We start from the raw sequence: 13,037 nt of genomic DNA, 5'->3' as shown, positions 1-13,037 counted from the left end.
TTTTTTTCAGAATTAAATAAAATAAGAAAAATCTGAAAAAAAAAAAAAAAAAAAAAAGGAAGGAAATCAGAATCCTCACCGCGATTGTTGAATCTCGGCCGTTGATCTTCCATTCTGATACGCAGATGAAGAACATAAGGAACTAGAGATTACCCAGTTTGGGTCCGTGCGGTCAACATTGCTGGACCCAGAACAAGACCCAGATGAGAGCGTGAATTTAAACTCTCTCTCTTCCCACCACCATCGTCAAACTCGTCGTCTTCTTCTTCATCATCATCATTATCATCATCTTCATCTTCTTCTTCTTCTTCTAGCACTTCTACTTCGCTTTCGTTCTCGTTCTCGTTCTCTTTGCCTTGGTTTTCCTCCTCTTCTTCGTCAGGAACAGTGAACTCCAAGTCGAAGAAGGGTCCATCATCGTCGTTGTCTTCGTTCTCGTCGTCTGTTTGAGAAACGGCGATGACGATCGTGGTGGTTCCGGCGGTGCGCGTGTTAACACCGGAGTCTCCAACGCCAGTAACGTTAACACCACCACCACCACTGCCTCGCTATTACTTGAGTAAGCTGAAAGCTTCCATGGTTGGGAGAGCCAGTATACAGAAATGGAAAATGGAAAATGGAATATTATCAGAGGTTGCTTTTTGAAAGGGGTTGAGAGAGAGGAACAGTGAAAGTGAAGGTGAGAAAAAAGGAGGTGGGTTTGCAGTACTGGTAGTACCGAAATTAGGGTGACAATGTAAACAGAGGGTAAGCTTTTTAGCAGAGAGAGTGAGAGAGAGAGAAGGGTAGAGATAACAAAGGTCATGGATAATATCTCGGCAGCTTTGTTAGAATTGTCGTTGGCTTGCAGAGGCCGAAACAGCGTCGTCTAGAGAAGCCAAAGAGAAAGCCTCTGCTAAGCCTTGAAGATCTTTCTCTGTTTGTCTTCTTCGGCAGTCGGAACAACGTTGCCTTTGTCGCCGGTGACGGATTAGAGACTTGAGACCTCCTCTTCTTCTTCCTCGTGTTCTTCATCTGCGTATCAGAATGGAAGATCAATGGCCGAGATTTAACGATCGCGGTGAGGATTCTGATTTCCTTTTTTTTTTTTTTTTTTTTTTTTTTTTTTAGGTTTTCTTATTTTATTTTAATTCTGAATTAAAAAGAGAGAGAGAGCAAAACGGCATCGTTTCAAGTATATATAACGGCAAAACTAACTGAACCGTAACGGAGCCTTGAATTGATAAAAATTAAAAATTAGAGGCTTAAATTGGTAAAACTGAAAGTTAGAGGACTAAAATGAAAAACAGGAAAAGTTAGAGATAAGTTTTGCATTTTTGGCCGTATCTTTCTACCTCCTCCACTCCTACAATTATATCAACATTTCTCTACCGTCCACAATTGCTTAAATAATCCCACCATAGTTTTCCTCTTCAATCGACTGTTTCTCTCTGACTCTCTCTTCAACTCATCGACCTTGACAACGTGATCCATCCACATCCTCAAGGTCCTCTCTCTTCTCTTATTTATTACTCTCTGTGAGTTCTCTTTTTTTTTATATATTTTATTTTTATACTCTCACAATTTATATTCGTTTTTTGTTCAATTTCTGTTTGAATGATGGGAAATAGTGAAAAGGGGGAGAAACGTTAAATTTAATTATACTGGGTTTTTTTGCATTTTCCTGTTCTATATCTGAATTTCTCCTCTTGTAGCTAGAAGTTGTGATTGTCAAATAAATTATTTTTCACTTTTAATTCTATTATTATGAAAAAAAAAAAAAAAAAAAAGTTTTGGGTACCTGTAGCTTCTTTCTTGATTTCTGTGTGGTAATCATAATTTTTAGAGTGGGTTTTTTGAAAGACTTAATAAAATTGCAAACTTTCAATTATGTTTCTTTTCCTTTTTCCTATAGATTATTAGTACATGAACGTTACTAAAGCTTATGATCTAATATCTCCTAATAATCTCAATTGCGTGTTTGATCAAGTCCCACAGCCAATCTTGCAGTCCCATTATCTCTAATTGTTTTGTTAAAAATCCCATTATTCATGTTAAAGATGCATAGTTGTTATTTTTGAAGGGTATGCTGGTTATTACGAACTTTCTCTTTCTTCTGCTTTATTTTGTTAAAATAGCACTAATTAAGTTCATCCCATGTAATGTAACATGTTTAAAGAAACCAAAAAAGCAAAGTCGAGAGTCTATTTCTGTGTACATACCTGGTTTGGCATTTGTACGAAAGGTCAAAGATTAATGCAGTTGTGTACATACTTTGAAAAGAACTAAATCCAATACAATCCTATGTGTTCACTTTTTAATTCATAATCTAGAAGTTTAGCTCTAAAGATTGAGAAATCAACTAATGATCACGGTTGAAGAATTGGAAGATTCGGAATCATAAACTTACTACTAAAATTCCAAACTTTCAATTCTGTTTCCATATAAACATTATAATTGATAAAGAGATGACCACTTGCATACCTACTTCATTTCACTAAAAGAATAAAAATTTTCTTGGGTATTTGTTTTTTCTTTTTCTTTTTTTAATAAATTTGATAACATCCAATCTTACTTTTGAGTTAAAAAAAAGATTTGTTGACCCATAACAGTTATATATATATATATATAATGCATTTTATATCAAGTAATTTGTTGCATGACTTTCCAAATGGCAAATAAATGTTGTTTTCTTTATAAAAAAAAATTCATGTGAAAAATATGGATCAACCCAACCCGTCCCACAACCCGATTGACCCGAACCCATTTTTAACCCACTTAAAATGGTTCTTTTTTACCTGCAACCTGATTGACCTGACTCGACCCGCCCGTTTTGCCATGTCTAGTTTTTTCCCCTTAAACTTATTTTGGAGATTACCTAACCTTAATTTGTCATATTGTTAGTTGTTGGTAGAAAAGAACTATATATAAAGTGATATTCACTTGTTTAATAATGCTATATGTTGGCAGAGAAGAGTATCAGGATGGGAAAGCAAGGCATGTATTTGAGGCCAAAGAAGAATACTTCATCCAGAATGGAGCAATGTTACTAGAGAAGCAAATCACTTGCAACCAAGGTAGAGATACAGAGCCAATCAAGATTTTCTCTGCCAAGGAAATCCAACAGGCTACTAATAACTATGATCCTAATCTAATCCTCGACTCTGATATCGCAACAATCTACAAAGGAATACTAGATGAGAGGGAAGTAGCTATTAAAGTGAAAGGCCCTCCAATACATTGTTCCACTGAGACGATGGTAGATTTCTTCTTACAACAAGTCACAATAAAACAATTGATCAACCACAAGAACGTTGTGAGGCACTATGGTTGTTGCCTAGAAATTGAAATTCCCATGTTGGTTCTAGAGTTCATCCCCAATGGCACTCTCTTTGATCAGCTCCATGGTCAACACAACAAGATTACTTGCCGGATCTCTTGGCTTGACCGTGTAAGAATAGCCACTGAGACATCCTATGCTCTTTGTTACATGCACTATGGTAGGTTAAGGCCAATAGTTCATTTGGATGTCAAATCAACAAATATATTTTTGGATGAGTTCTTGACTGCTAAACTATCAAATTTTGGTTTTGCGGTTTCAATTGCACCTGGAGAAGACTTTTTTCAAGGTAGTTCAGTTCAGGGGAACTCCCCAAAAAAAAAAAAAAAAAAAAAATAGAGGAGTAAAGCTGCCTACCAATCTCCTCTTCTAGACCCCACAAAAGTGGGAGCTTTGTGGACTGGGGACTTTTTTTTTAGTCTATTACTAGTCAGCACCAATTCTGAAAATTCAAACTTCAGTAGGCATGACCACATGCTTATGCCATCCACAATTTCATAGAGCAGGAACTTTTGAAATGGATTTGAATTTGCCGATAGTCGTAGGTTCAAGGTCCTTTGAACATACCATTACATTTTAAATGCCTTCTTTTTAAAATTGCTGCTAATAGATTGTCTGAAATTTCATAATCTTGTAGGAATGTTAGGAATTTTAAGTAGATTTCAGATATGACATCTAGGTAGCTATGAATGATCTCATCTCCATTATGGTTGGAATTGGTAGACAACATATCTTAATATAAAGAGTGCACGGAAAGGAGGATAATTTTACTTTCTAGGTTGATCAATCAGTAGATTTAGCACTTTGGAATAAATTAGGGAGGTCTCTAATCGGATGGCTACAACAATTTATTTTGTTAGGACTTATTTGTTGTAATGTTGTTAATAAAGCCTTTTTGTTTTGTCTCCTTACTTGGGCATGCTATTTTGTAGCTTTGACTATGAGTGAAATGTGTCTTTGCTATTGATTGTTGGACTGCAGTGGTGATTGAAAAACTGAATGAGTAGATCTGAGCTAAGTTATTGTGCAAATCCTACTAATAAGGGTTCATTCTGTCACTTAGAGTTGGACTCAACCTATGTCATGTTGGAATACTTTCTAGCTTGCAAAAGTATCCCAATGTTTTCTCCCATAGATTAATGCAACTAATTACATTTAAAATTCAATTGGATTATGTTTGGTGTCTTTGGAAGTGGGTTTAATCGTTTTCTTTATCAAAGTTTATAGGATTTTTATAATAATTGATAACAAGACCCTATGATTTAATAGTTTTTTGACCAATACAAGATTACGTATCATCTTATACTAAAAACTACAACCCTAAATCAATGCCCATTGCCTTGAAATTGCCATAAGATGTAAGCAAATACACCATAAACATATAAAATATTCAAACCGCCCTTTTCCGGATGGTGTCCCTTCTGTTTTTATCTTTTTGCCACCTTTTTTGCTATATCATGTCAAAAAATGTTCACAGCATAAGAAATGATCCCATATCAATTTCAAGTGGTCTTTGAGCATCTCAGCAACCGAACTAACCTCAACCTCCTGTTCCTGAAAATTGAAAGAGGAGTTCATAAGACATAATGAAGAAATAAAGGAAAGAGAAAAAAAATACTCATAACAATTTGTATCTATATGCTGTGGTAAGCAACAAAAGACCAGAAGCATAAGCAATATTGAAGTCAGACTCCTAGTTTCACTAGTAAATTAAAAATCTAATAAGATAGTAACTGATAAAACACTAACTTGGAATCAAAGAAAATAAAACCTAAAATACTTAGGATCTCCTATAAAATGCTAGTAAACTTAACTAAATCACAAAAACATTAAATGTATGAATTTATGGATTTGATAGCAAATGACATCTAAGTCATATGAAATAGAACACATAATCTAATGATGTGATGGCAAAATTTAATTTGAAGTAAAGTTATGGAATGGTCCTTACAGGAAAGAATGTAACAAAACAAATCTAGTTGGACATTTGTTCCCCAATTAGATTACATGGACTAAGCTCCTTATTCACTTATAATAAGTATCTCAGTTATATACGTTTCTTACCTGTAATAATGAGACAATGTTTTTTAGCTTCAGATTTATCTCCCTTGTAGCTTCCCCAATTGAAGTTCTAAAATCATATCGATCAGCATGTCTCACTTTCAGGCTCAATGATGAACTTTTATAATTTTTAGCTATTGTGTGCCAAACCCCCACCACACAATATCTACCTTCAGAAGATGCCTTCCCCAGGGGCCATCTCAACCCACCCTTCACATCTTGATCTAGAATTGCAGAATTAATAAGACTTCTAATGCTTTGCATCTCATCATCCTGGAGAGTACATAAATTAGTTTGGTCACAAATTTAAGCTCCAGCATAGAGATTTCTCCAAAAGTAGTTTTCTTTAAGATTTTGGGATGAAAATGACCAATTTTTTTTTTTTTTTTTTTTGAAATAATGTAAAATAACATAGATGACAGCAAATATAGACATTAAACTTACAGTGAGAGCTGTTAAGGTCCTCTTGGTGGATAGCATCAGCCTTAGGTCTAAGTTTTTATCAAGGCACGATATGTCTATGACCATATGACGCAATTGGTGTAGTTCAATCTATAAGAATAGTGACATTTGAACATAAGTCTCAAATCACACATAATAAACAATTGGAAGGAAGGTCAAATATCAGAGATTCTTTTTCTTTTTCACCAATGCTAGTCTCAAATCCCTCTCTCTCTCTCCCCCCATAATGAATCAAATCACAAACCTTAAATAGTAAGAAAAATTCCATTTGTCCAAAAAAAAAAGGCAGCAACTAGGAGATACTAAACCTCATCATCTTTTTTACTCTATACTTTTCACGTTAAATTGATGTATTTGTCACATAAAATTTGATGTATTTGTCACATAAAATTAATAAAACAGGAAGAAAACAAATCATCAGCACCCTAGGTAACAAGTTCAGACCTAAGCATGATTTGAATGCAATGTGCATCAATATTAAGCAGAAAACTTGCCTTACAAAGTTGAAGCCTTTTGTCTTCTTTTATCACACTGCATTTACAAGAAATAGTTGAATCCGGTAGTGTGGCATCAGACAACTATACAAAATGAGAAAGTAAAATGGGGAAGTCAGTGGCCAACTAAATTATAAGGCATAATTTTGAATATAATAAGCAGAGGTATTCAACAAAAGAAATACCTGTACATGGTATAAATCTTTTTCCTCTTCAAAATCAACTTTAATCTTTTTGGCAACTTCTCCCTTAATGTTTTCCATATATGAATTAGGAATATTTGTGTAAAATGATCTCCTCAATTGACTCAATGTAGTTTCTGCAGCCAAACCTACTCTTGTAGTTTCTTCGCTGATTGAAGGGTTCCTACATGAGAAAGTTGTAGCTACTTAACTCTTCCAAGTATATTAAAGGGTTCTCTTATTACAAATTTGATATGTGAAATCTTCAAAGTTACAAAACATCAACATCAATACATTCATTACTTGAAACAATTTAGTACAATTTATTAAATGGGATATGAAATGATCCAGATGTTGTTGCCAAAACAAATGAATTGTTTCATCAGTCAATCTATTGACACTCAGATGTGACATTGGATTAATTTGTGTGAGCACATGGATTCTAGTAGAAGGCTGAAACCAATGGGCTCAAATTGCCACTTAGCCAAAATCTAGGGCATCAAATCTATTAGAGAAGTTGCCAATGAGCTTTGGCTTAGATGCTCTCACCATAAGAATCGGGTGAAGGGCCAAGTTCATGGGTTCAAGACCCATTAAGTGCTCATGTTCACTTACCGATAAAAAACCAAAAATCAAATAAAGGAAGTGAATACACCTATTTATCACTAACTGCTAGCTGGCAAATACACCTACTAAATAATGGCATTTACAAATCACTATCATTCCATTTATCACTATCATTTACAAATCACTAGAGATAAAGCTCTAGGCCAGGATGACTTCACTATGGCATATTTCCAACATTTTGGGGAATTGTGGAGAAGGAAGGATTTTTTAGATTTTTTCCAGGAAGTTTATGCCTCTTTACTGTTTTNTGCAGTTGTATGTATAAATTTTGGCAAAGGTATTAGCCATAGATTAAAACCATTATTAGGAAAAATAATGCCCAAGTACCAAATTGCTTTTTTGGAAGGGAGATAAGATTAGACTCAATTCTCATAGCCAATGAATGTCTTGATATTGAAAAAGCCTATGATCATGTGAATTAGAATTGTCTTTTGTACATACTAGACCATTTTTGTTATGGTGAGAAATGGAAGAATAAATAGCTATCTGTTTCACCACTATTAGATTTTTAGTGCTTGCCTACAAGCCTCTTTGACAAATCTAGAGGGTTGAGACAAGGGGTTCTATTTTCTTCGTTGTCATTTACCAAATTATAAAGGGTCTTAGTCATATGCTATTGACAACTATGGTGGAAGGCTCTAATGAAACTCTTAACAATTTCATCTCTCTTATTTGTTGAGGAAGGCTCTATCTTGATTTGTGAATATTTCGTCTACAATTTTGTGTTTTAAAGTAGTCTGCGGGTTAAAGGGAAACTTGAGTAGGAGTAAGTTAGCCCCAGTGGGGGTCTTTGAAGATGTAGAGTTGGCTACTTTGTTGTTTAGTAAGGTAGGGAGCTCTACCTATGAACTATCATGCTATGCCAATGGGTTGTCCTCATAAAGCTATTGTAGTATGGAATTGTTTTAGAAAGGATGAGAAACAATTGGCTTGATAAAAAAATCTGTATTTATCAACGGGTTGCAATGGCAAGTGCCCTCTATTTAGTGATGTGTCAGGGTTGGAATCAGGGAATTAGCTTCACCAAAATTGGAGGTAAGGCTATCTACCAATTACCTCTCAAACCCAGTAAAAGCGGGGTTCTTTTATCAAAGGGTGATTGCTTTACTTAAAAGTACATTACTCATATGGCTAATGAAATGAACACCCAGGTAATTCTTTATATGGGGTGAGTTCAATTTAAGTTCCATTTGGTAGATTGCAACTTGGTGTGAATCCCTACAGAATTATGGTGAATTAGGAGCAAGGAAATTGACCATATTTAACCAAGCTCTGTTGGGGTAAGTGCTATGACTGCTTGGTAAGAAGCATGACCATTTTCGGAGACTTTTATGGGTGCAAATTATGGGATGCGTAGGGTGACTGGGTGCAAACTTTAGGGCTGTGTAGAGTGACTGGATTTCTGAAGCTGTTAGAAGGCCTTATATGTGTGTTGTCTTTAGATGCTTTGAGGATCATATTTTGGCATGATGGGTGTAGGAGAAATTTCTGCTTATAAATCCTTTATAGTAAGAGATTGTTCGAGGATCTGATTTTGGCATGATGTGGGCGTGGTGAACAGGCCTTAAAAGAATTGTATCGGAAATTGTCTTTGATTGCATAGAACAAAGATATATCTGTGCTCTCTTTGTTGAGGTCAAGAGAGAAAAATAGGCTGGCTTCATTAATGGAATCTAAGTTTCATTTAATTTTCATGATTGGAATCCTATATGATGTGTTAAATCATAACCATAACGTTAGAATCATTCATAACAGACCGATCATAACCCATTGTAATTCAACATGTGTATTTAAATGATATGGTAAGACTAGAAATCTCATGTCTATTTAGGCTAAAAAGGTAAAACCAGAAATCTTAGGTCTAGCTAATTTAGAAAAGCCTTAACCTGAAGTCTTGAACCACTAGGATCAAATATGAGAAACCCAGGATAATGTATGTTTGTAAAAAACCAGGGGAAAGTAGCAACCAATAGACACAAAACCAGATGAAAAGAGTAGACTATAATTGATAAATAATGGTGAAGGGCCATATCTGCATAAGCAAGTCTTCTGCACAATTGCATTAGAAACAAATTGCCGTGTTTTTATTGACAACTTCTGTGTGTGACCTTGTGCTTTTGCGGTAATAACTTTATATGACAAGATTCAGTATGTTGAGACAAATATCTAGTAATAAATGACACCAGATATGCCTTTCTTATTATTTTTTTTTGAAAGTTACATAGGCATCCAGTATGTCTTAAACTCATGACCTCACTCTCCACTTAGATCTTGTAAGGCGAGGAGGTGCTAAGTAGCAACACCAGCAACATACTTCATACCATATTGTTACTCTAACTGACTGAGTGTATCATTAAAGTTTTGGATTAATAAAGTTTAAGTTATTTTCTTGGTCAACAGATAAAGATGAATTGACAGTTGACAACCTTGCTTATGTTTGAGGTAGCAAAGTGCATAACAAGTAAGTGTCATCCTAATATTCATGTTTTTTTTATTTATCTCACTCACTTCTTCGAGCCAACCTCATAAAACACAAATACAAACATAAACAAACAACTATTAACAAAAGCAATGACTCATAGAATAGAATAGAAGCATGACTTACTCATGAAAAAGAATTTTTCCAAATCTAGCAACCAACTTTGGCTTGACGTCTTCCAAGTCCAACTTTTCATCCTTGAAATTCTCGAAGAAGAAAGCAAGTCTGACACAACATTTTCTGCTATATACACCCATGGACTCCTCACTTGCTCAACTAACCAAAAACAAACCCATTATTAATAATTAGTTACAAAAAAAAATCTGAGCAGGAAAATAATGACATTTACCTGGATGATTGTTGTTGTTATTGAACAAAACTAGTGGATTTGTTCCTGTTGTTCTCCCAAAAAGTTGCAAGGGAACTGGGGTAACATGTACAGAAGATGGAAACTGGTGATTGTGATCCAAACCAACAGGAAACCATGTGGAAATAGCCTGCTTTGCATAATTATAAACGTTCTTTCCACATCTTTGTGAAAAGGTTTTGGGTGGCAACCTCAAATTAAGATTTCTTCTGAATTGAGGAACAAGGGATTGTGGGATTGGTGAGGGTCTATTATGCGTATCACTAGATTCACTACTACTAGCAGCTTCGTATGAGTGACGCTTGTGTGGAGGAATGTAAGCCATCAATACTTATGAACTTCTACTACTACTACTACTACTACAAACAAATGATCACTTCAATATTAGTACAGTACATGCTTCTCTTACATATAATGAAGACTGATATGAGCCATGGAGATAAACTTGTTTGTTAAGTTCCACTTTTTTTTTTTTTTTTTTTTAATTTCCTGAAACTGAAATATGCTATGGAATTCAACTTATTTCTTAAGTTCCCAAATTTGGTTTTCTAACCTTTTATCCAAAGAAAAAAACATTTTGTTATGATCATTCATGGGCGGTACTTTTTGTTTTATATCGAAGATTGGCTTGCAGTTTAAGTATGAAGTACATACTACTTAGAGATGAAAAAGTACATAAACTTCTCCATTAAGGGGGTCATTCACAGAAATGAGGTTTGATGGTTGTCCCGAAGCGCAAAGATTGTTTTGTAAGGCCCAAGTACATTAAGTACTTTGACTTGGGGTTCTCCTAATGGATTTGGGCCCCAAAAAAAAAAAACCTCAACACTATAGAAATAGAAAAAAGCATGAATCAACAACAAGAGTTCTGACCAGTTTTCGACTATAAGAGCACTCCCATGACCAGAGGGGACAGAAAGTGTGTGAATTTTCCATGGGTAAATTTTGCTTTACCCATTGTAAATTTTCCACAATAATATGTTGTTTTCTACCATTTAAAATTATACTTCTCACTCCCTCTAATTTTCATTAAGCATAGAAACTCCGCAAATTGAATTACACACGCACACGCTAAACTCGTCCCCATTCTATCGGCCCATACACACATATTGTTCATCTGTTGCTTCAACAAATGTCTTCCCTTCTACATTGACACCATTCCACATGTTTTGCAAAAGCTTGGTCTAACCATTACTAAACCTTTGGTGGGGCTGCCTTTCTGTCTCTTCTTTTCTACAACATTAGTGTCTTTGAGTTTGATAGGTAATAATTTTTCTCAATCCTCCTCCTGCTTCTAGGTTCCCAAATCTAAGAATTCTAGTACTTTGTTTTATATATATATATATATATATTCTTTCTAGACATGGAAAATGAGATAAATGGATATAAGTGGGCCATGTGTACCACCATGGAAATCACAGGGGCACGGCAGAAAGATTGTTTGGGCTTTTTATTCAAGCCTATTTTCAAGCTTTATCAAGCCCATTATTTGTACTGAGCTTGTTTATTAAAAAAGCCCAAAAATAAAATTTAAGCTTGGCTAGTTAATAAATAAATAGACATAAAAAAGAGATTTTTATCAATCATATCTCAGCTACTTACACTCGCAACAATTTGGGGAAAATAGGTATTTACCCTTACAACAATTCGGGGAAAATAGTCATTTATCCCTAATTTGAAAACTATATAGCAAAATGCACATGTTTTGAAATTATTTACCAAAATGCTCATATTTTGAAACTTGGTGTAAAACTTGATATCTTTAAAAAAATTTAAGTGGCAAAAAATGCATAGAACTCGACATTACTAATGTCGGGTTTCACCTGTAACTCAATTTTGGGCATTTTGTTAAATAGTTTCAAAATATGATAATTTTGCTGCATAGTTTGTAAATTAGGGGCAAATTCCTATTTTTCCCCAACAATTTTGGGGTCTACTTTTTCTTTAGTGTAGTTTCAAAAGTTCCCCCCCGCTAGTTTATCTTCAATTTTTGAAGCTAAAACTTCTTCGGGCTCTTTCGCTTGGAAGAGCATCCTGTGGTCTAGGGATGTAATTGATAAGGGAGCCTTTTGGAGAATTGGAAATGGTAAATCGGTTCAGATTTATAAAGATGCTTGGCTACCAAGTCTTGATGGCCGTTTAAATTCCCCGGTGATGCATCTTGCTCCTGAATCTTCAGTGGACTCCTTGATTAATTCTGATTCGGGTTGGTGAGATACAAATCTCATTGACTTGTGCTTTTACCCACCTGATGCTGTGCTGATTAAGTCTCTGCCTCTATGCTCTAGCCCGCAACCAGACACATTGGTTTGGAGGTCTGAACGCTCGAGTTGCTACTCCGTGAAGTCAGGCTATAAGCTCCTGTGTGAGCCGTTACTTCCTGACACAAACCGCCCACCTGTTGTGGATCCTAAAAGGGGTCTCTGGAAAAGCATCTAGAAATTGAAGGTTCCAGGTAAGATAAAACACTTCCTCTGGAAGGCCTGCACAAATTCGCTGCCCTCTAAAGAAAATCTACTGAAGAGGAAAATCCTCCTTGAGTCTTGCTGCCCTCGATGCTCTGGTATTTCAGAATCTGTAGTGCATGCTTTATGGAGCTGTGCCTGTATTGAAGTTGTGTGGCGGACAGATTTTGACTGGGTGGATCGGAGTTCATCGGCTACTGAGTCCTTTTCAGATGTTGTGCAAAGGATCCTTACTAAACCAGCCTTGTTACCTCTGTTTGCAACTACGGCCTGGTCTGTTTGGTATCAAAGAAACAAATATCGACACCTGGAAAATCCTCTGCCCCTCCAGAATATTGCGGGTTTTGCAAAAAACTATCTCCATGAATTCAGGAGCTTGGTTTGCTCCCATCCACACAAACGCCACGCTATTTCTCGTAGATGGTTTCCTCCCGCTACTGGTGTGGTAAAGGTAAATTATGATGGTGCTTGGTTCAGAGAATCGGACATGGCGGGTTGTGGGGTGGTTATCCGAAACGATGCGGGCCAAGTGTTGGCTGCTCTATCCGAGCAACTTGCAAAACCCCCAACTGTGGAACTCT

The 13,037-nt window shown here is 35.8% G+C and overlaps 2 protein-coding genes across 2 annotated transcripts in view; both read right to left on the bottom strand.

The window, feature by feature from the left end:
• The window catches only part of LOC112009779 (uncharacterized), a 52,193-nt gene that overhangs the window by 20,994 nt on the left and 18,162 nt on the right, over positions 1 to 13,037 (bottom strand). The gene's annotated exons all lie outside the window — the stretch shown is intronic.
• On the bottom strand, positions 4,513 to 10,349 carry LOC111984393 (uncharacterized). Its single transcript, XM_065773980.1, has 7 exons — positions 9,974 to 10,349; positions 9,751 to 9,900; positions 6,522 to 6,702; positions 6,337 to 6,420; positions 5,825 to 5,932; positions 5,384 to 5,653; positions 4,513 to 4,873 (listed from the first exon to the last, which is right to left on the bottom strand). Exons 2-7 carry the CDS (start codon positions 9,879 to 9,881, stop codon positions 4,775 to 4,777), a joined length of 873 nt encoding a protein of 290 aa, XP_065630052.1. The 5' UTR covers positions 9,882 to 9,900; positions 9,974 to 10,349; the 3' UTR covers positions 4,513 to 4,774.

Source organism: Quercus suber, unplaced genomic scaffold (genome assembly GCF_002906115.3).
Source record: "Quercus suber isolate HL8 unplaced genomic scaffold, Cork oak 2.0 scaffold_84, whole genome shotgun sequence".
NCBI lineage: Eukaryota > Viridiplantae > Streptophyta > Magnoliopsida > Fagales > Fagaceae > Quercus > Quercus suber.
Note: the sequence above shows the minus strand (reverse complement) of the source record. Positions and strands in the feature narration are given on the sequence as shown.

Coding starts and splice junctions, on each gene's coding strand:
- LOC111984393 (XM_065773980.1), bottom strand. CDS start 9,881: ATGGGTGTATATAGCAGAAAATGTTGTGTCAGACTTGCTTTCTTCTTC. Junction 5,933..6,336: donor AAAGGCTTCAACTTTGTAAG/GCAAGTTTTCTG, acceptor CTATTCTTATAG/ATTGAACTACACCAATTGCG. Junction 4,874..5,383: donor ACATTGTCTCATTATTACAG/GTAAGAAACGTA, acceptor TTCAATTTTCAG/GAACAGGAGGTTGAGGTTAG.